At 39.7% G+C, this 25,952-nt stretch overlaps 2 protein-coding genes across 6 annotated transcripts in view; one reads left to right on the forward strand and one right to left on the reverse strand.

Moving 5' to 3' along the window:
- fam102b.L (family with sequence similarity 102 member B L homeolog) overlaps positions 1-3,332 on the forward strand; it is a 38,066-nt gene extending 34,734 nt beyond the window's left edge. For both annotated transcript variants that reach the window (XM_018258650.2, XM_041590586.1), the window contains one exon: positions 247-3,332. In XM_018258650.2, the coding sequence (XP_018114139.1) occupies positions 247-289 (43 nt within the window). In that variant the 3' untranslated portion in view covers positions 290-3,332. The remainder of the gene's footprint in view (positions 1-246) is intronic.
- A 4,383-nt stretch (positions 3,333-7,715) lies between these two features.
- The window catches only part of LOC108714434 (abnormal spindle-like microcephaly-associated protein homolog), a 41,176-nt gene continuing 22,939 nt past the window's right edge, over positions 7,716-25,952 (reverse strand). The window contains exons 19-28 of one of the 4 annotated variants that reach the window (XM_018258652.2): positions 19,470-25,598; positions 18,301-18,444; positions 16,963-17,172; positions 16,379-16,516; positions 15,031-15,231; positions 14,151-14,343; positions 11,631-11,785; positions 10,980-11,156; positions 9,938-10,104; positions 7,716-8,120 (exon numbers count right to left, since the gene is read on the reverse strand). In XM_018258652.2, coding sequence (XP_018114141.1) covers positions 8,018-8,120; positions 9,938-10,104; positions 10,980-11,156; positions 11,631-11,785; positions 14,151-14,343; positions 15,031-15,231; positions 16,379-16,516; positions 16,963-17,172; positions 18,301-18,444; positions 19,470-25,598 — 7,617 coding nt within the window. In that variant the 3' untranslated portion in view covers positions 7,716-8,017. Of the gene's footprint in view, positions 8,121-9,937; positions 10,105-10,979; positions 11,157-11,630; positions 11,786-14,150; positions 14,344-15,030; positions 15,232-16,378; positions 16,529-16,962; positions 17,173-18,300; positions 18,445-19,469; positions 25,599-25,952 lie in introns of all 4 variants that reach the window. The other 3 variants (XM_018258655.2, XM_018258654.2, XM_018258651.2) reach the window with 3 other exon arrangements.

A 25,952-nucleotide genomic window follows, 5' to 3' on the forward strand; every position in this document is an offset into this window, starting at 1 on the left:
GTTGAATAACTCGCAAGTCGAATTTGACAGTTTTGAACATAAAGAAAAAAAATCGAAAATTCAAATTGTCAATTTGACCCTTGATAGATCTGCCCCTTGGTTTTCAAATGTTAATTCAAAAGCGTATACATGGACAAACAGCAACATGGCAGCTCATAAACAGACAGCCTGGAAACATCCCATGGCCTGTATAATACTGATTGCAGATGAGGATCAGCCTATTCATGTTTCTGTTTCCATTCCCAGGGTTGGCGCTGGAGCATACGAACAGGTTGTGATCAAACGCTAAGGATTCTGTCTTGGAGAAAGTTAGTGTGTTGTGTGGAATAATCCTTGCAAGGGTCGCTCAGCTTCATTTCACTCATCAGAGACTGTTCTAGTGCTACAGATCTAGTGCTACACAATAACTGGACTTTATCCTGACTAAAAAAATCCAACTTCTGAATACTGCCTGCTAATTCTGCATCCTTTATCCTCCCTGGAAGCATTCCTGTTGTGTGAGTGACAAGTAAGCAATGTTATACTCTGTATACCGGAGGGAGTGACTGTGTTTATACTGTACATAAAACAAAGGAAAGTTGAGAGCAAGACAACCCTCCTGTGCTGGCAAATACAATCTCTACTTCTTCTTCTTTTATTTGGGTGATGGGAGTTGCTAATAGAAGTTAAGTATCACTATACAATATAATACTACCAGAATATACTTAATTCATGCCTTCTAAATAGATGACATTGCTATAAGAATAGAGCTGTGAGTGGGAAGCTCATGTAATACTTGCAGTTAAAAACCTATAGACATATCCACCAAATATCCCTGTTTAGTGACAAGAAATATCTGATATGTGTAAAACCCCAGGGCACTTGGATAGTAACCTTGTAGCAGAGAGCACTTCTGTGTCCAAAGATATCATAGCTTGAGTGCCATATGCAGCCTGTATCTATATACATATATACATATATATATATATACACATGTGTGAGTGTGATCATATATATATTCATTGGTGCTGCTTCCAGTAATACATTGGCTAAAGCAGCCTCCACTCACTGACATACAATAGACAAACACTCTCTAGCTGGGAGAAGGGCAGAAAAGGAAAATGCAGTGAAAACATTTGCACACAATCTTCATGTTTTCTTCATTTCTGAAAACCCTGTACCTAGAAAGCATATACATATTTAATGCATGCCGAGGGATTCATGAATATGTATTATCCGTTCAATACAGCAGGACGCGTGGAGCTTTGTTTAGACAAGAAGAAAAAAAGATCGCTCATTCACAGTCTATGTACAAAAGCAGAAAATACAAGAGAGGTATAATTTGTAGCCGATCAATACTTTTCATCTTTTGCTGGTCCTTTAATAACTGCGTTGCACGGGGATGATCTTCTCTATTCAGCAGGTCTTCCTGATAACTGTAACCAAAGCCTTGCAGTATGGAGCTCCACTGAAACAAAGCTGAAGGGATACTAATAAGGGGTGCTCTGCTGAAGTGGAGCAGATAGTGACAAGCATGGGGCTGCATGTTGTGTAGCAAACGACAGAGAGATGTCTAGTCTGAGGGAGGAATCCACACACCATACACCTCCCCATGCAACCTGTGCTGCTGATTCACTATAAGAGCAAGTATATTGGCAGTAGTTCAAAGGGCAGAGGCCAAAACAATTAAAATCGGTGCCATTCAGTTGTATGGCAGATACTCGCAAGCACAGAGGAACATGTAAAGCCGACTCCAGCGTTTCCAAGTAACAATTGTGAGTGCTCCATGCATGCAGCTCGCTGTCATACATGTCATGGGGGGTTTCACTGCTTTTGTCCCGTGGACAAAACCTTCATTTTGCAACTAGGGATGATAGTACCCCTTTACAGGCATACGTGTGTACTTATTACTAACATATATTACAACTGCAGTATCATGTAATAACACCAGCAACTGATTGTCCTAATGCAGCTGGTTGCTATGGGTTACTGCACTTGTGCGAGTTTGCATCCTACTAGTGGTAGCATCTCTTTAACTCAAGCAACTGGAACACATACTCATGCAATACACGAGCGGGTAACTTACCCTTAAACCCATACAGAGCACACAAGGAATAAACAAATGACTGTATGGACATCTGGGACCAAGAATGATTTATTCAGTGTTTTACTATATGCTCAAGTATCTGTATGCCTCCGTCTGGGCTGCTAGTGAATGCTGGGAGATGTAGTCCAAAGTCCAGCAGGAGCCGGGGAAAATATCTCAGATCTGATTATTTGCTTGCAGGACACTTCATTTGTTAAAGTTTACAGCCTGGTTATTATCAATAACTAAATGTACGAAGTTAAAGTGTTGGGCTGGTGCAGAACAAGGAGCCCATCTGTTTTATAAGTAAACCTTCCCACTTTCTTTCAGTGAATAGATTTAGCATTACATACACTTACTGGAAAAGCAAACGCTTATTTGTGGAGAAGAGTGGGAACCATTCGATGATGATGTCGTTTGTTCTGTAAAGTGATATTTTTATACTGTTTCTGATTTTAGTGTATTCGTTTATTTTATGGGCATTTAAAAGGACGGCCAGTGGTTGCATTGCATTTAATGGAAGTGTCTGACAGAAAGCTACAGCACTTTCCCCTCCATTCTGTCTGCCACATTCACTATATTGCTCTTATTTACTGGTGACCCCATTATAGAGGGCAAGGCCGGGCCAGTGACCCGCTCACACATTCATATTTAATTGGCCTGATTATCTCTTGCAGTGATTATTATTTTAACTGGGGATCTGCACTATTTCCCTTGGGATCTCTGCATAAATGGCCACCAGTAAGTGGCAGTTGAGTGTGGGTAAGGTATAAAGCAGAAATCATGGCATGTTGTATCTAGTAGTGCTGGGTCTGAAGCAACTGGTGCATTAGGACTTGTATTTGGCCATTTTTCCCTGTTCCTGTGGCACCAAATGGGAATTCAGGAGTCGTCATTTCTCATCCCAACCAACCGATAGGAACGGTACCAAAGGGAACAAACTTACTCTCCCTATAGAGTAGAATGGGGTCTGTTAAACACGGAGCATTTGTCTGGTGGCTTTATAGTAAGAATGAAGAGCCGTTCTACACAGCACTACTAGATATACCATAACTAGATGAATATGCTCTTTGTTTCCCCTTTCTGTTTGCATGCAAGCTTGCTGCCGACTGAAGTGATTCCATGAATAAACATGGAGAATGAACTTTACATTTTGCCCCTTGAGTATATTAACAGAAGTCTAATTTCTATACAGAATTTTTATATTGTAAAGTATTTGTAACTGTGATGTCTTCCTTTAAAATACTGAATAAAAGTCTTACCTTTAGTTCTGCTCAGTCGTCTCATGGCTTGCTTGTCTTTTATCTCATTCAGCTGATCTCATTCCTTATCTCAGGACAAGTACATTATCAGTACTGTAGTGGAAGGAAAACAAGAGGAAACACCACATCATTTTCATTGGGGACACAGGGGTGAATAGAATGGAGGGATGTTGAGTCTCCAATCCATCTTGGCTTTACTATTTATTGTTATCTATACTCTAGTCTAGGGGAACTCTATTCATCCTATGTGTGTGTCTTCTGACTCCCTTTGTGCAGGCAGTGTAGAACCTTAAAGGGCATGTAAAGGCAAAAAAAATAAAATCCCATTTTTACTTTCTTTAATGAAAAAGAAACTTATCTCCAATATACTTTAATTAAAAAATGTGTACCGTTTTTATAAGAAACCTGACTGTAGGCAGTGAAATTCTCCCTTCATTTACTGCTGTGGATAGGAATTGTCAGATGGTCCCTAACTGCTGAGCAGGGAAACAATCATACTTATGAACAGCAGGGGGAGCCCCCGCCTTACTTCCCAGCCATGCAGAACTCAAGCAGCTTTGTTTATGATGATCCCTTAGCAGCCCAGACCACACTGAGCATGTGCACGGTATTGGTCTTGCAAAGATGTTTAACAAAGTTACAAGATGGTGACCCCCTGTAGCCAACTTTGAAAGAATAAATTATTTGTTTGGTTAGACTTGTGGTGCAGTAAGTTCATGTTTATATTTAGTATACAAAATACAGCATTTCTAGCCTTATTCTATTTTAGACTTTACATGCCCTTTAAAGGAATTGTTCAGTATAAAAATATAAACTGGGTAAATAGATAGTCTGTGCAAAATAAAAAATGTTTCTAATATAGTTAGTTAGGCAAAAATGTAATGTATAAAGGCTGGAGTGACTGGATGTGTAACATAATAGCCAGAACACTACTTCCTGCTTTTCAGCTCTCTTGGTTTCCACTGATTGATTACCAGGCAGTAACCAATCAGTGACTTGGGGGGGGTGCACATGGGTCGTAACTGTTTGCTTGGAATATGAGGCTAAAATATGGCTACAGGTGGCCTTCAAAGGCACCCGATCAAAATTTTCCAGGCCAGTCTGATAGACGAGTCGACCAATATCCAAGTCTTCTGCTAATATTGGTCGGCTTGTCTCCCACCATACACGCACCGAATATGTGTATCTATGACCACCTTAAAGGAACAGTAACACCAAAAAATTTTAAGTAAAAAAAATCCCTTGTGGCCCCCTCCAATAATCCCTCTATCCAGCACAAAGTTGGATTTTTTAATGGTTTATTAGCATTTGCAAGACCAAGACTGTGCACATGCTCAGTGTGGTCTGGGCTGCTTAGGATCGTCATAAACAAAGCTGCTTGAGTTCTGCATGGCTGGGAAGTAAGGCGGGGGCTCCCCCTGCTGTTCATAAGTATGATTGTTTCCCTGCTCAGCAGTTAGGGACCATCTGACAATTCCTATCCACAGCAGTAAATGAAGGGAAAATTTCACTGCATACAGTCAGGTTTCTTATAAAAACGGTACACATTTTATAATTAAAGTACATTGGAGATAGGTTTCTTTTTCATTAAAGAAAGTAAAAATGGGATTTTATTTTTTTGCCTTTACATGCCCTTTAAAGGGGTGGTTCACCTTTTTCTTCTGATTCTTTGCAGTTTTCAAATGGGCGTCGCTGACCCCTTCTAAAAAACAAATGCTCTGTAAGGCTACACATTAATTGTTATAGCTACTTTTTATTACTCATCTTTCTATTCAGGCCCTCTACTATACATATTCCAGTCTCTTATTCAAATCCGTGCATGGTTGCTAGGGTAATTGGGACCCTAGCTACCAGATTGCTTAAAATGCAAATTGAAGGGCAGCTGAATAAAAAGCTAAATAACTCAAAACCTTAAATAATAAAAAATGAAAACCAATTGCAAATTGTCTCAGAATATCCCTCTCCACATCATACTAAAAGTTATCTGAAAGGTGAACCACCCCTTTAAAGGAGAATACAATACATAATCACTGGGGGGGGGGGGGGTGCTGCTGCTCTTGTTTGCTGAAAACTGCACCAGACAGGGGTATCTCTATAGAAGACATAAGCAAAAATTGTGAGTTTCCTTTCAAAAAGTCAACCAACAAAAGCATTTATTGGGACATAACAGATGTAAGATATAAGTAAGTGCCCCAACAGGCATGAAATGCATTAGGCTTTTATCTGGTATGTCCCAATAAAAGCTTTTGTTCTTTTAACTACTTTTGGTCAAGTTTTTGGTGGAAAAGCACAATATTTGCCGATGTCTCATGTACTTGTACCCATAGACTGGGGTGAACTGTGAGTATATCCTCTTTTTTTCACTAATATCTTTGCCTTTACTATTGAACCCTAATTCAGTGTGGTAGGGCTTATATTGGCTCTTTGCACCATTTTATCTTTTATTTCTATAGAAGTCGATCATCACTTCCTCCTCTTCTGTCTTCCCTTCATTCCGGTCCGGACAGGCACTTGTGCAGTAGAGTGGAAGTTAACCTTATACACAAAAAGCCGGCTTTGTACACTACTAATGTATCTGCCCAGAGACAAGATTGCAGTGGATGAGCTTCTACAGAAGTGCCCTTGGTGCCGTTTTCTACCAACAGGAGCACCAGCTCCCAGGGTATTATTCAAGCTCTTATAATCAATAGGGGTGCCTAACATTTGGTACCTCCCAGTGAGTTTAAAGAAGAACTAAACCCTAAAAATGGATATGGTAGCTAATGATGAGGTAGATACTTTTCATAAGATCTGGGACCTATGGATCCAATATAGAGGACTTGAAGTATAACATCTGTGTCCTAATACTGCCAAAATAATAGTTCCGACGACCTCTTTAGAAAGAACAGCCCAAAACTTTAATACTACTTTACATGTGTCACATCCACATCATGAATACCACCATGGATACCAATATACTGAGATGGTTCATCATTTTAGTTGAGATACTTTATTGATTCCTCCTTCTTTCTTCCTTTTCTTTCCTCTTTTTCTACCTTTACTGTCCCTTGATTTACTTCCTCATTCCTTGACACAGGAAGTTTCTCAAGGCAACAGATGTGTTAGTACAATGTTGATTTAATATGCTGGGACTGTGATGTACATCTTTAACAATATTGAGATTTGTCAGAAACTGTCATACTGCCAACTATTACTTTTTGATGCCTTCTTTTGCTTTCTGTATACTTTTGAAAACTGAATAAAGATTTAAAAAAAAAAAAAATTGGATATGGCTAAAAATACCATATTTTATATATTGCACCAGCCTAAAGTTTCAGCTTGTCAATAGCAGCAATGATCCAGGACTTCAAACTTGTCACAGGGGGTCACCATCTTGGAATGTGTCTGCGTCACTCACATGCTCAGTGGGCTCTGAGCAGCTAAGCTTAGGGGGGTCGTCGCAAATTATCAAGGAGGGAGGGAGGGAGGGAGGGGGAGGGGGAGGGAGAGAGAGAGAGAGAGAGAGAGAGAGAGAGAGAGAGAGAGAGAGAGAGAGAGAGAGAGAGAGAGAGAGAGAGAGAGAGAGAGAGAGAGAGAGAGAGAGAGAGAGAGAGAGAGAGAGAGAGAGAGAGAGAGAGAGAGAGAGAGAGAGAGAGAGAGAGAGAGAGAGAGAGAGAGAGAGAGAGAGAGAGAGAGAGAGAGAGAGAGAGAGAGAGAGAGAGAGAGAGAGATATATATATTGGCCTGTAATATAAACTGATGCTACAGGGCTGATTATATTCTGATAGTTGCACTGGTTTCCGAGCTGCCATGTAGTAATTAATTACTAATCAGCCTTATATTGTAAAAATTTCTTTTCTATGTGTACAGTATATTGTGAGTGTGTCCCTCAGCTCAGTAAGTGACAGCAGCACAAAGCATGTGCAGTGAATCAGCAGAAAAGAAGATGGGGAGCTACTGGGGCATCTTTGGAGATACATATCTTTACTGCTAAGGTTGTGGTTGCCTTGGGCTGGTACAGAAGTCCAAAACATAATGTACAATATTTCTAGCTACTTCTTTAGTTAAGCTTTAGTTCTCCTTTAAGTTCAGTTCTCCTGAACTACACCTGCTTCTATGCAGATTTTTACACTTCTTGGTCCTGTTGACTATTTCAAGGGACTTCACAGAGTGGGGAAAAATAATGGTGTAACACTCTGGCTTGTGCATTTTTAAAATTGATTCACCAGCGCTTATAATTAAGTTATAGTTAGGGAAACTAGAAAAGAGTGAATGACATCTTATGACAAATGTTATAAATTGTCCAAATACGCCCATAAGGGACCATGAGAGAAGAGTCGCTTGCACTGCTGCAGGATTTCATACGCCATTCGCTGGTTTGGGAGGATAAACAGAAGCTGCACCAGAAAAAGATTCCAAGCTTTGTACTTTATTGTACAAGATCAGCAGACACGACCATGTTTCCAGGACTATTTACATGAGGAGTATTTACACACTGGCGTAGTCGGCTGGCGGGGGAACATCTTTACAAGGAAATCATTTTCTAAGGGTTAAATACAAATGGTACAAATTCTGGGACATTTCTCATTCACACACTCACAATATTCTTGTTCATTAAAAACAGCATTATTGTAAAAACTAAAGAATATTTTTAAACAAGTAACAAAAAAAGTTGTTTATAAACTCTTCGTTATTGGTGTAGTTTGTATGGTCAGCTGGGCACCCCCAGGGTCTCCATCACCATCCGGATTGCTTTGAGGGGATCGACAATTTCTCTCATGTTGTCTTTTCTCAGGACCCAGTCAGGCTTAATTCTGCAAAGGAATACGAGTGTTACTGTTTGTGGAAGGAAAACCAAAACTACAAGTTCATGAAATGTCTATTGTGATGACCAAGAACAACAAATTAAGGTTCATAGTTGGAATGATCTTAAAGAAGAAGGAAAGGCTAAAATGAAGTAAGCTTTATCAGAAAGGTCTATATAAATACACCAGTAAACCCTCAAAGTAATGCTGAGTCCTCTGTCAAAAGAAACACAGCATTTCTTTCCTTCTATTGTGTACACATGGACTTCTGTATCAGACTTTCTGTTTTCAGCTTAAACCTCCAGGGCTAGGGCTTGAGCATGCTCAGTTTGCTCCTCTCTCTTCTCCCCTCCCTGATGTAATATGAGCCCAGAGCCATGAGAGACTCATGTAGGAAGTGATGTCACATCAAGCTAATATGGCAGCTGCTATCCTAAACAGAGAGAGCTTCTAGAGCTTTTCACTTAGGTATGGTAAAGCATTCTGCATAATAAATAGTGATATAGTTTGCACTATTGTTTCTAATCTATTGCCAATAAACTGCTTCTGCAGCTTTCCTTCTCCTTTAAATGGTCTTGTTTTCCTAATGGGCATGGGCAGCATACACAACCTATACACAACGTGTACACAACCTATACACAATGAGTACACAACCTATACACAATGAGTACACAACCTATACACAATGAGTACACAACCTATACACAACGTGTACACAACCTGCACAAAACCCCGGGTTGGTCTGAGCAAGTCATTAATGACGTTTTACACTTGGTTACATTATTATATTGTGTTTAATCCATGGATATTGGAAATGTTTGCTTGCAGATTCATGTTGCCATGCTGAATTAAACATTTTTCAGTGGTTAAAAGTTACAGTTTAAAGTTATTCTTGAATGTAGTTGCTATTAAAAAGCTCTGTGTGTGTGTGTTTACATTCTCTGCAGCCCTGGGTCTGATTCAAGAGAACAAAAACCTATAAACACACACTGCTCTCAATTGCAGATTTAGTGGAACCTCAATTTTACATTTACTTTTCCCCTCATTTTACACCTTTTTTTGGTCCCAATATATAAACCTTAAATGCATTCATTTCCCCAATTTTACATTTTCCTGGATTTTACATTATTTTTTTCTGGTCCCCCTCAAAAAGTTAAAATCAGGGTTCTACTGTATAGTTACCCAACTTTAAAACCACTATAAATGTGTCAAATGTATATAGACAAAGTTTACATTTTCCTTTATAATGCAAAAAGCAGATTTTGGGTGCAGAACCCCTTTGCATAGCCCACACAATCCACTTAAAGGAGAACTAAACCCAAAACCTGAATATGGCTAAAATGTCATTTTATATATTGAATTTATTGCACCAGCCTAAAGGTTCAGCATCTCTATAGCAGCAACGATCCAGGCCTTTCAATTGGCTACAGGAGTTTCCCATCTTGGATTTTGTTTAAAGTGTCATGCACATGCTCAGTGTTCTGAGACGTTAAGCTTAGGGGTTGTCACAAATCAAGCAGCAAATTAGGTTTATCATACAAGCATAAGCTTTAGTTCTCCTTTAATATTAAAGTGTGTAGAAGTGTCAAGCAGCACATGGAGGTTTGCCTACAGAAAATGAAATAAAAACAAAGTACAGACCAATTGCCTCCAAGGCAACAGTTAGTGACCTGGAGATACCAATTCTTCAGTGAAAGTAAAACAATAGGATAACGTTTCATACAATAAAAATACATCTCATATTAAAAATGTAGGGGAGAATATTGCAGCTCTAATATCTGACTGTAGGCTACACTGTTGCTTTAAGCCTTTGGCATAGATTTTACCTGGACACAACTCTGGTGCGCACGGGTGTGGCTTGAATAGACATATTGGAATCAGTGGACATGCGCTGCCTACAAATACTCCTCTCTGCATCCATCTTGTGCTTTCGACAAGTCAACTTGTAAATGCTGCGGATTCGCTCCATAGCTTTTGGAATAGTGCGGATTTCCTACAGAGAACAGCAAATATGGTCAGTGTACAATGGGCTAGAATGTAAAGATACAGCTATGGGATCCCTTATTCAATATATAAATGATTTTTAGCAGTCTTAATGTACAGTGATCCAATTTACGGCACGATTCCTTATCCAGAAAACACCAGATCCCTGAGCATTCTAGAAAACAGATCCCATACCTGTATTAAATTCAAATACAGGTATAGGATCTGTTACGCAGAAACCCGTTATCCAGAAAACTCACGGGAAGGCCATCTCCCCTAGACTCAATTTTTCCAAACTAAAGGTGGCCATACACGGGCAGATAAAGCTACTGATATCAGTCGTTTGGACCGATTTGACAGCTTATCTGCCCGTGTATGGGGGCTTCCGACGGGTCTTCCCGATCGATATCTGGCCATGATATCCATCGGGAAGGTTTGATTTTTAACCGATCGACCCGTCAGAGCCCCTTGGCGCATCGTAATTCGATCATTCGGCCATACGTTCGAATTACCCCCAATATAGCCATGCTGTTAGTGGCATATCGGGAAAGATCCGCTCGTTTGACAATGTCGCCAAACGAGCGGATCTTTGAGTCTATGGCCACCTTGAGATATAATATTCTTACCGGAGGCAAAAACAATCCTATTGGGTTTATTTGATGTTTAAATTATTTTTTTTTTTTTAGCAGACTTAAGGCATGGAGATCTGAAGTCAAATGGAATGAAATACGTACATACACAGGTAAAAATCGTAGTTCATAATAATAGAAAAGAAAGCCCATCTGCATGGAAGCCACTGCTCGGGGGAGTTAGAGAGAGTACAGAGCTACAGTTACACAATACTACCAGCCAATACCCAGGGGTTATTTGTATGTGGTTACTTACCTTAGCCCTCTGAGAATTAAGAGCAAAAATGGCCATTAGACAACAGGTCTTGGTAAAAATGCTGCCTCCCTTGTCGGATACTTTATCCCCAGCTTTCTCTCGGAATATCTGCATTAGATCCAGCAGGATATCCACTGAGTTCTCCACTTCATATACAGCTTGCACAGTTCGCTCATACTGCAAGCACACATAGAAGAAAACAGAGGCAATGTTAATTAGGAAGCTGAAAAATATCGAGAACATTTGGTTTTCCTATCAGAAAGGAAAAATTCAGGTTTAACATGTCCTGATCATTTTCACAAGAGATGTAAGTGCCAGAAAGCCCCTTATACTATCGTTACTACAGCCCTGTGTTGCTTTTCGGTCTAGGAATGCTAAACCCATTCAGTAATGGCTGCTGGAGCAATCATGCTGGGCCTGTAAGAGGTAAAGACCCAAAAGATAATCAGGGGTGGGGCAAAGTAGCCTTTTCATTTTATTTTATTCCCATAAAAACCTGAAACTGGTTGCACAGAATCCGTGCTGCCACCTTCATTTAGATTTCTCAGTGATAAGTATAGTCTCAGCGCAGCACATCCAGCCTGGGTACTAATAGAGCAAAGCATTGCAGAATATAAACGGTTACTAAGTTCAGTACTAATAATGGGTTACCTTGGAGAGGTTGAGTAGGACCATGACGGACAGTTTGATGGCCTCCATGCAGGGAATGCTTCGATTACAGCTGCGTATCAGAACAAATATGGTTTTCACAGCTCCACTCTGAGCCATATTCTCACAGCACACAGCCGACAGCCTGGTGGCAACTTCTGCAAGTGAACAAAACAAATGTGTGTGTTTATCTACCATTTATCAAATCCAACTAGAAAGAAACCAGCACTTAAGAGTCTCTCATTAAGCAGACATCTTACAACATGTATACGTGTGTACAACAGAAAATGCATCATAAATCAAAACGAGTCAAGCTTCTTCTTAAGGAAAATCATCTAAATAAAATCTAAATAAAAGCATCAGTAACTTCTTCCAGGCTGTAGACAAGTTTACTCCAAAATAACAATTGCAGCTGGAGGATCAGACTGGATGTGGCCCTCAAAGGACTTTTTAATGGTGCCCAAATGCCACATGGTAACGTTAATAGCACCCAGGTTGCATTTCAGCTTGCTGCAGCGCTTACAGTCAAGTCGTTGGGGGGCAGTTGCTAGTTAAAAAAGAGAGAGCTCCTAGCACCCAGTAAGTATTAAAACTAGTAGCTAAACTGATATATTGGAGAAAATGACCCATACAACAACTTTTGTGTTATTTAATCACTACAAAGCGCACAATTCTACTTCTCATGGGCATGGTTTATTTTCCGGTGCTAATATAGTGCTACATCTTAAGGGGGCTGTTCAGCTCTTTTTTTTTTTTTTCAGTTTAGTTGTTTTCAGATTATTCACCATATATTTTTTTCAGTTCTCCATTTTTTACTTTATACTGTTTTTCCAAAATTGAAGTTTATGTCTCTGGTGTTTAATGTCTCTATTGTCTGGCAGCTCAGTAATTCAGGTGCAGATTCTGAACCGTTAAAATTTGCTACATTGATACATTTCTCAGCAGCATCTGTGGAATATTAACAACTACTGTATCACTTCTAACAGCTGCCTTTAATGAAACTCAGGGATTCTGCTCAACAGGGACAAAGATAAGAAATGTATTAACAGTATTAACTGTAACAGTTACAGAGTCAGCGACCCCCCCTCCCAGAGCTGGTTGAGAAAGACAGAAGGTGAAAAAATTTAATTTTATACTTCAATATTAGAAAAAAAAACTGTCACAAATAGAAATTAACTGTAAAAAGTGCATTTCTGGTGAACTATGTGAAACAAACTGAACTGAAAAGTGTTGGAAGGTGAACTCCTCCTTTAAAGGACATTAATAAAGTGAAACTTTGATTTTAATGTTACACTATGGGGGGGGGCATGTGCATTTTTTATTTGTGGTCCCACCAATTTATAATACATTTCAATGGGTGCATTTACCAGATTTTAAGTAATGTTTTCCTGGATTTTACATAAAAATGTTGTCCTAATGTTCCCAAAAACAACCTTTTTTCTCTCTATGAATTTTATTATTTGTGAAATAAAGAGGTTTAAAATATTAACCAGATGTATAATTTGCTATGGTTCTGCCTGTAAATGGTTAATTCCAAGTAGTCTGTCTCTCATACAGTCCTGCACCAATCACTTATTGCTTTAGGTTGTGCACAAGCCCCTCCCATAGTGTAACATTAACACAGTAAAATTCTTAACCCTTTTTATTAACACAGTAAATATTCTCTCTCAAAGTAAAACTGACTTCTGAGCTTATATCCTTACAGAACTTGAAGAATAAGTTACTTTAACACATTTCCCTGATTTTACATATTCTTTTCCTAGTCCCCTAATAAACATAAAATGGGGATTCTACTGTATATAAAAAAATTTGCATTTATTCTTGAAACTAAAAAAAACAAAACAAAAACAGCTTCTATTCATATCAGTGACACTGGGGGTTATCAGGTGTCTGAAATATGATGGAGAACACTACATGTAACACAGGCCTCATCGTCATTCCCTTCTATCAACACAGCAGCAGTTTTATCATTACTCTACAGCAGGGATCCCCAACCTTTTTCACCCATGAGCAACATTCGGGTGTAAAAAGAGTTGGGGAGCAACACAAGCATAAAAAATGTTCCTGGATGGAGCCAAGTAAGCACTGTGATTGGCTTTTGGTAGCCCATATGTGGACTAGCAGTCTACAGGAGACTCTGTTTACCATTACACCTGGTTTTTATACAACCAAATCTTGCCTCCAAGCCTGGAATTCAAAAATAAGCACCTGCTTTGAGGCCACTGAGAGCAACACCCAGGGGTTTGGGGAGCAACATGTTGCTCACGAGCTACTGGTTGGGGATCACTGCTCTACAGTGAAGATTCTCTCTTTTCAATAAAGAGGACAGATCACATTGTGTGCTTTAGGCCTGGGTTGCTTTGCTTTTTGGTATACTGTCATTGGTAGGCACATACTCTTTGTTATGGAAATCTCACAAATGGTTTACAAAGATTATGTGACTACCAATGACAGTTAAGCAAAAAGCAAAGCAACCCAGGTCTAATAGAATCACCATAAGGAAACCAGAGACAAGTTGCTAACCGAGATGCTGCAGAGCTGCAATGATGAATGAAAGTTGTTTGAAAGACAAGAGATAGTCGAGTGCGACCACTGTCCGGTTGCAGAGTTTATTCTCCTCTTTAACATCCTGGCTGACTCTTTGCAAGCGATTCCGTAATACTTGTACCGCCTTTGTGTCCTGAGCCTTCCTGCAGCTGTAGCCCCTCCACAGAGCCTGCCAAAGCATAGGAGAGAATATTGGAGATTTAGTCAAACACAAGAATATGGATATACAGCTCGAGTACAAGTTGCATGATGTATAACATATCTAGATATATATCTATAGGGACAGGACAAAATATTCAAAGTTTACATATACAAAATAGACGTCCTGCAGAAAGGCCAGAGTGGCAAAGAAAGAGGGGAAGAATTGGGTCATAAAGGTTCTCAGTACTATGTGTAAGAATGTGTAGTATACAACTAAAGGGAATGTTATGCAGCAACAACCACATAATACAGGGAGGGAATAACATTAGCAACTTTCAATAATGCGGCTATATATAAACAGTGCAGCTGGAGCTCCCATCATACACGGTCTGCCTCTTGCCCATTTATAAACGGGCAGATTTCTACACATTTACAGAACAGATTCATGTGAACATGAATCCTGCAACCTGCACTGCAATTTCACTGTACAGTCTCCCCTCCCCTATTCCATATAATTAACACAGGAGCTGATTCTAAAGTTCAGAAGTTGTTAAAAAAATACCTACTCTGTACATGTGGTAGTGAAGTGTTCGACCAGCTAGCTCTATACTTTGTGGTGCTTTCTATTTGCTTTCTCGGTCACTGTATGATTGGTATAAAATATATCAAATCTCTTCCAGTCAGTCCAATTATATTTTGAGCTTGTTCTGTTTACCTGAAATTTGACAATTCCACTGACCACTCTGGCTTGATGTCTGCGTTGCAGGAATTCTCTTACACCTCTTTGGATCCGACAGGCCGCATTGTTTCTGCGCTGTAACCAAGCACGAATTGCATGTTGCAGAGTTACTACCTTTTGGTGGTAGAGGAGATCTGCTTTTCTGTTTCTGCTTTGCAGTTTAGCTCGGTACCATCTCTGTAACAGTAAAATGTGGACACTTGTTATAAATTCCCATTCCATGAATGAGCAGAAGACAGAGCAACCATGGAGATAGGCGATGGAAATACTACAGAGATCTGGCAAGGAATGGAAATGTTACAGTGATGGGGAGGGGAGCTGGAAAGAATACACTTATGTCTGAATGAGCAGGAAAAAAAAGTCTATGGGTTTGGCCAAGGTCCTTTCACATACTAGTAGGATAACATTCTATTTAAAATATTAATACCAACACAATCCTGTTAGTTCATGTGACATGAACTTGATGATACTTGAAAACTTGACTTAGGAACCGATTAAAACTCTGCATAATGAAAGTCCTCTGCAAATTAAACATGAAACCCAAATTCCATTTTTTAATTAAAACATCCATACCGGCTGGAAAGTTGTTTAAATATAATTTAAATTGTCATATATTGCCTGAAGCATAGAGGTGGGACAGGCAATTATTCACTTTCCATTCAGCATTTAATAGAGGTCACTGCTCTCCTTACATTCTCCTTCCCTCCTCACACTCTATAATCATATAGGGCACTGTGCGTGGGCATTAGATCCCCCATTCTGGTGCACACACAAGATTTTATTATTTATATTTATATAAATGGTGCCCCTTTGCTTGAATTGTAAATTGCAAGATTGAAGGAAACAGAATTTAAACACTATATGGTGTAAATTAAGTTTATTCTGCTCAACTAACATGATAGCAAAGGATTAGGAAGTATTTCTTAGGGCGACAGGTCCCTTTTAATGTAGCCAGATGCCACTGTATGTGCCAGAGCCACATGGGGGAATTAGTAAGTAAGTAAATAAGTAAGGACTGATTGCAAGATTAGTCGATTTTTCTCTGTTGAGCCCTTACAGCAGTCCTCCACCCAAAACTGCATAGATGCTCATGAATGTCTGAGTATAAGATAACAGTAAACTTTATCTAGTAAAAATTGTGAGTTTGCTCCAGAAGCATTAACATAAAAAAAAAAATGTCTTTTTAGTAGTCAAAACCACTGCAAATGTTTCACTAATCTTAAAACAGAGTGTTGGGAAATCAGCATTACATTTTAATTTAATATGTAAATAACAGGTTTGGTGTGGAAAAAGTAGAAAAAACATGCAGAATATCTGTCATTACCTGTATGAAGATGACTTTGCGAATGTGTTTTCCTGCATGTTTAAGAGCAAGGTGAGCTTTAAATCGCCTCTGAATTTTTATAGCACAGAGATGAAGGTGCAAAGTATAAGCGATTCTCATGAGATGACGTCTTCGATTCTGTACAGAAATCTAACAAGTTGAAGCAATGTTTACTTTGAGAAAGGCTGGTGTAACAGCAGAAATTTGGGCTTTGCATTAAATTAACATTTTTTAATGATATAGACAGAATTCCTTTAATATATGCAGATATTTTAATCTATATTACGGTAAGTCAAAAGCAAAACATTTTACTTTGTCCCTATTTTCATCACCATCATCAACTGTTTTGTAATAGAGGAGCAGTTGTAATATAGTGATCTAAATAAATACACACCCAAAAGTTTCAGGTCATATGATTTGTTCTGGCACGGTTGTACATAAAGGGAAAGAGCTACACACCACAGAATTAATGTAAACGTATAAATTAAAATGGTTTTTTAAAGTAAATAAAAATACAAAGTTATGCAAATATAGGTTTACACTTTTGATTAAGAAAAAAGCAACATTTATTTAATGCGCATCACCTCTTTTCGGACCAGCCAGCCCCTTGCACAGGCTTGGAGATTGAGCACAGCATTCCTAGTCTGCATGTAGCGAATCCTCTCACATCTTCCTGTTCTTAAAGCTCGGAAGTGCTTCTGAATGGTCAGCGCAGCCTGTTTTAGTCTGACAAAGTTGTTACGAATCTTGAAGGCACGATATGCTGCTTGTATGACTGTTGCGGCTTTCTGCTCCTAAAAACCAGTGACAAAAATAAAATAAAACGCTAGTCGCTTTTATAAACACATATTATGGCTACTACTTTTTAAAACAAACATTCTTGTAAATTAAGGGTTACCTATGTTTTATGCTTTTGTAAGCAATTGTTACTTGAAGTTCCCAAAGACTGTTTTGCCAGCCTGTCACTTCTCCTCCTATCAGAGGTTCTAACACTTAGGGGCACATTTACGAAGGGTCGAAGTGAATTCAAAGTGAATATTCGAATTTCAAAGTAATTTTGGGTACTTCGACCATCGAATAGGCCAAATTCGAATTTGATTCAAAGTGAAAATGCTTCGACTATTCGACCATTCTATAATCAAAATACTGTGACTATTCGACCATTCTATAATCAAAATACGGTCTCTTTAAAAAAAACTTTGACACTTCGTCATCTTAAACCTGCTGAATTGCTATGTTAGCCTATGGGGACCTCCTACAACCTATAGCCAACATTTGGCTACGTTTTTAGAAGTCTAAGTTAAATCGAATAAATCGTTCAAATCGAAGTACGATCTTAAAAATCCTACGAATTCAACTTCGAATTAGCCTATTCAAGGTCAAATTTAGAAGTTTTTTGCACTTCGAAATTCGACCCTTGATAAATCTGCCCCTAAGACTACTGCAGCACAAGTATGGTAGTGCCCTCACGGAGGAACATGGGGGGATCAGAGAGGAGGTAATGTAAAAGCATCGGGTGGCACTTTTTGGCAAAAACTGCAAATAAAGAAAAGTTAAAAAATATATACACACATTTCTGGTGTATCTCTTAAAAAAAATTAAAAAAATAAGGACTACGGCATGCATGACTAGTCACGCTTATCCCACCTCCACCAACTAAAAAGTGTGAACAAGATTCATCGGCCATAGTCCTAAATAAACTACTGAAGCTTTTCAGTCTCAGTGGTGACTTACACAAGGCTGAAACTGCAAATCGGCCGTAACACCTTCATAGAAGTACAGAGAAATGAACGATTATTTCCAACAAAGAGAAAAATATAAATATATAGTATATCGAGTGGTCCTTAAATTGTCACAGAAAACGCAAAAGAACCCTAATGAAAAATGCAATTTATGTGACATTTTTCAGTTGTGTGTCAGACCTGTAGAGTAATGGCAGTCACCTGGAGTATCTGGAGGTGCAGCGCTTTCTGGAAGCAGTGTGCACGGTATCTTTGTTGTAGAAGTAAGGCAGCGGATTTATATCGCAAAAACATTCTTCTCTGAATGTAGCCACGCCACTGGGCCTGCCAGACATAAAACAAACAACAAATGTCAGTATAACAGCCTAACAGTTGTTCTTATGGCACTGGGTTGCACTTTTACTTTATACAAATCACTCTCTCATATAAGACAGATCTATATAGCCCGGGCGTGCGTGCTATGTGTGCACATTTGTATTCAGCACCCTGCTCCCCAAGCCACAGGAGCCCCAGAAATAAGCAAGGGGCGTTCATAAAAATGGAGTATTATATTATCTGCATAAATAACGAATGGTGAGCTTATGAGGTTTATGGTGATCATACATTGAGGCAGATTTATCAAAGTGTAAAATTAGAGCCTTCCACAGGAAAACTCACCCACTTTCTATTCATTCCTATGTGATTATGTGATTTGGAGAAGTGAATTTGAGAATGGGTGAAAGTTACACCTTTTGATAAAAACGCTTCTAAAAATCCCATAGGAGTGAAAAGAAAATGGGTATGTTTTTTGTAGTAGGCTCCAATTTCACACTTTGATAAATCTATTAGGCATGGCCTTGTTTTTTTGTAGGATAGAAAAGGTCCAAATAAAAACCCTACCTTACGAGACTAGGTTATGGGACCCAAACCCAAAATAACTCGTCTATGAAAACACTGGTAACCCTCGGAAATCTCCTCAAAAAAGCTAGGGCCAAATGGAAGATAAACATCTCCTCCTTGGATGAAGACCTGTGGGAGGATGCCACAGCAGACCTCAATAATTCTCTAATCTTCACCAGAGACAAAATGGTGCAATTTAGGATTATTCATACTACTGGGAGTCCTAACCCCGGAGTTCTGCTTGCTGGGTCTGGTAGATGACCGAGCCCCTCACATTAAAACTAGAACACTTCTAAGAACTCTACTTTTCTATGGTAAAAAGCTAATCACAACTGAAGAAGGAGAAGGAAAGGTTAAAACGAAGTATATCTGCCATACTACTGCTATGTTCTTTTTTTTTCTTTTTATTTCCTTATATTCTTGTTTTGTACAAATGCATAAATAAAATCAGAAAAAAAGAAAGCACTCACCTGAATTTTTATAGCAGCATTTTCCATGCTACTGAACTGTCTTCCATCTGTCTCCAAGTCAATGCGAGTTTCATTCTCCAGGTCAGCTTCCTTCTGAGATTTCATAGTAAAAGGGGCTTTAGAGCAACAATGCAAGACCAGTGCAGACTCTCGCTGTATCTCATATGCGTGCCTTATCCTTTGCATTCTGTAATTGGACTGCAACACAATTGCAGCTGCTCTGAGCCTCAGAAATCTTCTGCGATGGGGAGTCATGACAAGGAATGACTGTACTTTTCTTGCAGCTTGCTCTTTTTTTGCCACCTTCCGAGCAAGCATTCCTCTGAAAGCAGACTGAATCGTAATAGCAGAACTTCTTATGGATAAATAGTGTGCTCTTTGAAGTCGAGTGAGGCAGCAAGTCCTGTACCATTGCTGTATGAGACAAGCAGATACATTCATTACTTTTAGTATCTTTCTGGTTCTGTAGCCTCTGAATGCTGCTTGAATAACTACAGCTGCTTCCTTCATTTTAACAAACTCTCTCCTAAATGTGTGCATTTTCCATTCAGCCTGGATCATTACAGCAGAGTCCATTTCGGTTTCTTCTGCAGCTTTTCTGGCAAGGAATGCCGGCTGTATGGTCTTTACAGCTATTCTGACAGTGGCATACTGCTTTACAGCATCTGCTTTTGCACGGTTTGCTTTAAATCTAATCTGTGTAGTTCTCACAGCTTGTTGTAAGGCAAGGTAGTACTTTTTCTGCCTGTGCATTCGATAACAAGCCTGCACTACTGTTGCGGCTTTATGCATGTCTCTCAGCGTTTTGCGGCCTCTCTTTCCTCTGTACAGGGCCTGAACCATAATAGCTGCTTTACAAACCTTTAAATATTGCATCCGCTCAAGCTTTGCACTTCTGTATCTCCTGTAATATCTCTGGATTACAACAGCTGCTTGTTTATTGGCTAGATAGGAAATGTGCAGCTTGTGCATCCTAAACAGAGACTGAATTTGTGTTGCGGCTCTGTGTCGGAGTTTCAGTTTCTCTCTTTCTTTAAAGCCTCGGTAGGCTGCCTGAATACACACAACTGCATTATGGTAAGCAAGGAACTTCTGGCGTTCAGCTTTGCCCGAAACCAAAGCTCGGTACTGACTAAGCTCCAAATAGCTTTTTCTTTCCATGAATGACTTAAATGCCCTTTGCATAGTGGCAGCTGCTTGATGCTTTTGCTGGTTCAACATTCTAGATTTCATCCCCCGAAACCCAGCCTGTATTACAGTTGCAGCTTTTCTAGTCTTTTGATATGAATGGAAATAATGATCTCTAGCCATCTTTGCTCTGTATCTTTGCTGTATAGTACAGACAGCCTGCAAATATATTGTGAAATATTTCCTTTGCCTGTACATTCTGTAGAAAGATTGGATGCAGGTTGCAGCAGTGTGCATTGCTTTCATGTTCTTGCGGACCAGCATTCCTCGGCACGCAGCTTGGATCAATATCGTTGCTTTACGAAGTTGAAGAAATTCAGCACGTGCTTGCCTGCTTGTTGCCACAGACCTATACCAAGTCTGGATACGGCTTGCAGACAACTGCATATTTTTATATAGGACTCTCCTCCTGTACATCTTATAGGCAGACTGGATTCTTGTAGCCATTCTGTGCTGGAACTCTAGTTCTTTTCTTACTTTAAACCCTCTATAACAAGACTGGATGCAGAGAACTGCCTTTTTTATCAAATGGTACTGTAATATTGCAAAGTCCCGCAGGTTGTTTGCTCTAAACCTTTGCTGAACAACATGCACAGCCCACTTAATTTTAATATATTGGCTTTTACACTGGTGCATTCTAAATGTGGCTTGGATTTTGGAGGCAGCTTTGTGCACGATTGTGCATGTCATTTTTTTCCGGTCCTTCATCCCACGGAAGTTTGCTTGAATAGTGATTGCAGCCTGTCGCTGCTTCAGATACTGTTTCCTTTCAGACTTGCCTATAGTATTTGCCTTGTACTTTTGTTGTAGAACAATTGCTGCATGCTTTAAGGTGCGATAGGAATCCTTGGCTTTGTGCATTCTAAAGGCAGCTTGAATGATTGTGGCAGAGTAGTGCATGCGATTCATTTTCTCTCTTACTTTCCAGCCTCTGAAAGCAGCTTGTAATACAACTACAGCAGTCTTAAGTTTAAGATACTCTTGCCTTATTTGCTCAGCATGAACTTTCATTCTGAAACTTTGCTGAGTTAATATAACAGCATTCCTAAGTTGGACAAATCTTCTTCTTTCCAAAAAGCACTTATATTGTCTTTGTATGATGGCACCTGCCATGTGTTTGGCCTTGAGATCCCTTCTCACTTTCATGCCTCGGAAGGCCGACTGGATACACAGAGCAGCATTTCTCATGGCTATGTACTTATGAGCGTGTCTATCCCGTTCTTTAGAAGCCCGATATCGTAACTGCACCACTTTGGCTGCTTCTCTAAGCTCTCTGTAGCAATGACGCTGCCTGATCATTCGATATTGTGACTGGATTACGGTTGCTGCCTTATCTATTTCTTTAATGGTTTTCCGGACCTTTCTACCTCTCCAAGCTGCTTGCAGTGTGCAGGTTGCTTTGTGCAGCTCCAGGTATTGCTTTCGTACCTTTCTTCCAGTTAATAAAGCTCTGTAATTCCTCTGGACTACAACAGCTGATTGATGCATCCTCCATATTCTTTTTTGCACCAATGCACTTCGGAAAGCAGACTGCAACACAATTGCAGATTTCCTCACATTAATATACTTGGCTCTCTGTAGCCTACCACATGAAAACGCACGATAATGTCTCTGAATGGTAATTGTGACAGTTGTGAGCAGATTGTATCGTTTCTGACATATGAATGAGCGGAAGGCTGCCTGGATAGTGGTGGCAGCGTTATGTAAATTTTGCATTTGTCTCCTGACCTTCCATCCTCTATAGGCAGATTGCAAGACCATAGCAGATTTCTTCAGACTCAAATAAAGGTATCGCTGAGATTGTCCCAATTTATGGGCTCTGTAAAACCGCTGAATTAGCAGCGAAGCCTGTCTCATTGCTCTATATTTTATCTGACAGACATGCATTCTGTAATAGGACTGTATCAGAGCAGCAGAATTGTGCTGTCTCTCTAGATCTTTTCTCACAGTCCTACCTCTCCAAGCAGCTTGCAGTGAGCAGGTTGCTTTGTGCAGCTCCAGGTATTGCTTTCGTACCTTTCTTCCAGTTAATAAAGCTCTGTAATTCCTCTGGACTACAACAGCTGATTGATGCATCCTCAGTATGCTTTTTCTCACCAATGCACTTCGGAAAGCAGACTGCAACACAATTGCAGATTTCCTCACATTAATATACTTGGTTCTCTGTAGCCTACCACGTGAAAATGCACGATAATGTCTCTGTATGGTAATTGTGGCAGTTGTGAGCACATTGTATCGTTTCTGACATATGAATGAGCGGAAGGCTGCCTGGATAGTGGTGGCAGCGTTATGTAAATTTTGCATTTGTCTCCTGACCTTCCATCCTCTATAGGCAGATTGCAAGACAGTAGCAGATTTCTTCAGACTTAAATAAAGGTATCGCTGAGATTGTCCTAATTTATGGGCTCTGTAAAACTGCTGAATTAGCAGCGAAGCCTGTTTCATAGCTCTATATTTTATCTGACAGACATGCATTCTGTAATAGGACTGTATAAGAGCAGCAGACTTGTGCTGCCTCTCTATATCTTTTCTCACAGTCCTACCTCTCCAAGCAGCTTGCAGTGAGCAGGTTGCTTTGTGCAGCTCCAGGTATTGCTTTCGTACCTTTCTTCCAGTTAATAAAGCTCTGTAATTCCTCTGGACTACAACAGCTGACTGATGCATCCTCAGTATGCTTTTTCTCACCAATGCACTTCGGAAAGCAGACTGCAACACAATTACAGATTTCCTCACATTAATATACTTGGTTCTCTGTAGCCTACCACGTGAAAATGCACGATAATGTCTCTGTATGGTAATTGTGGCAGTTGTGAGCACATTGTATCGTTTCTGACATATGAATGAGCGGAAGGCTGCCTGGATAGTGGTGGCAGCGTTATGTAAATTTTGCATTTGTCTCCTGACCTTCCATCCTCTATAGGCAGATTGCAAGACAGTAGCAGATTTCTTCAGACTTAAATAAAGGTATCGCTGAGATTGCCCTAATTTATGGGCTCTGTACAACCGCTGAATTAGCAGCGAAGCCTGTTTCATAGCTCTATATTTTATCTGACAGACATGCATTCTGTAATAGGACTGTATAAGAGCAGCAGACTTGTGCTGTCTCTCTAGATCTTTTCTCACAGTCCTTCCCCTCCACAAAGCCTGTATTTTTTTGACACCAATACACAGTTCAAGATATCTTTTTCGCTCTCGCCTGCTAGCAAGCACAGCCCTGTAGCGCTGCTGTATGTTAAGTGCAGCTTTCGTCATTGTTCTTATTTTTTTCTGAGCAGCATATCTCCTGAATGCAGACTGAACACAAACTGCTGCTGTGTTCCACACCTTCACCTGTTTTCTAGTGACCCAACCACGGTAGGCAGATTGTATAGTCACAATCGCTCTTTGGCTACATAAGAATCTCTCTCTCTCTTTTCTTCCAGCGGTCTTACACCTGTACCACCTCTGTATTGTCACTACAGACTGTTTAATTCTCAGATAGTTGCCCCTGATTCTGCATGATCTGAAAGCAGTCTGTATGCGTATTGCTGCAAATCTCTGAATCATAATTGATTTGCGCAAGGTGTACCCTCTATAGGCAGCTTGCAGTATTATAGCAGAGTGTTTTATTAACAAAAAATTTGCTCGTTGGTGAACTTGCATCTTGTGAGCCCGATAATGCTCTTGTATAATAATAGCAGCTCTGTATATCAATAGGTACTGCTTCTTCTGTCTCCACATTCTGTATTGAGCCTGCAAGACTGTTGCAGCTTTATGCCATGACTGGATTTCTTTTCTCACAAAATTTCCCCGCACAGCAGCCTGCACTTTAACACAAGCCATCTGCAATTTAATATAGGTGTCTTGTTGTTTTTGCATTTGTTTCTTTGCACGGAATTTCTGCTGGACAAACAGTGTTGCCTTTCTTAGAGCACAATAACGTACTCTCCTCTGTCTCATTCTAAAAGCAGACTGAATCTTTATAGAAGCTGCCTTCATTTCTACAAACTTTCTTCTTGTGACATATGAACGGTAGAGTGCTTGGATTTTGACTGCACTTTTTACTTGTAAGTTGGCTTTCCTGGCCTGCATTCTTCTGAAAGCAGACTGAATTACAGTAGCTGCGTTGCGCTTTTGCTTAAACCTATGGACAGCCAGTTTGGTTGCCCTGTGGGATCTGTAGTAGGACTGAATCACACAAGCAGCACTTTTAATGCCCTTAAACTGCTTCTCCTGCTGATATTTTCTGACATTTGACTGCAATAGAACAACAAGTTGCTTCATATGAGTATACATCTTCTTTTGCTGCCTCATTCTCCAATAAGACTGCAGAATGCAAGCAGCTTTTATCCTGTGGTAAAGCTGTCTAACTCTCATACCTCTGTAGTGTGCCTGAATACAGACTGCTGCAGAGCGCATTTCCAAAAACGTCTTCCTGTCCAATCTTCCTTGTTTGAATGCTCTGTAGTATTGCTGCAGTGTTAATACATTTTTCCTCTGAATTAAAAAGGCTTTCCGATCCCTCTTGCACCTGAACCAAGACTGGATCCTTATTATTTTACACTTGGTATCAAGGAATTTCTGCCTTTCCCTGTGCATACGGTACACAGACTGAATTTTGACAGCAGCTATGTTCTGGGCTATCAGCTTACATGCCTTCCACCTTCTATAACATTTTTGAATTATTAAAACTGCTTCTGTGTGCCTTTTTTGTTTTTCGCTTTTCCATTTCTTAAAAGCATGTTGGATGATGATAATAGAAGATTTCATATGGAGATATTTCTGCCGCTCCTTTTTACCCAACAACCAGGAGTGCATGTGGCTTTGCAATGTTAATGTAGCCCACTGAATCCGCTTATATGATGACTCCGCTCTCTTAGCCCTTACTCTTGCTTGCATGCGAATAACATAGTGCCGTAGAAAAATGAATCTTCTCTGGGCTGAATATCCTCTCCAAAATCTCTGTAGGGGAAAAAAAATGCAAATCCATTAGTGAAAATTGCGATAGGTGGCGGTATTTGTTAAATAAAACAGTATACAAAAAAACTCTGCATATCAATGTTTTCAATCACTAGTTATCAAAGGGACAGAACAATTCAGATTAAGCCAAAATATCCCCCCTTTTCAAAATGAGCAGTCCTTATCTTTAAAGAATAGCATCTGCAGCTTAGGGTTTGTTTATACAGAGCTTATTAATTCACTTTAAACAAATGAACTTCATTGCACAGGGAAAGTTGTTCCAAGTAAAACATCTTTAACACAAGTTTCTGCTTTCATGTTTAGCAAAGGAGTATATAAGAGAATACTGCGCCTTTA

The sequence above is a fragment of the Xenopus laevis genome, chromosome 4L, assembly GCF_017654675.1.
Source record: "Xenopus laevis strain J_2021 chromosome 4L, Xenopus_laevis_v10.1, whole genome shotgun sequence".
In the NCBI taxonomy this organism is placed as follows: domain Eukaryota; kingdom Metazoa; phylum Chordata; class Amphibia; order Anura; family Pipidae; genus Xenopus; species Xenopus laevis.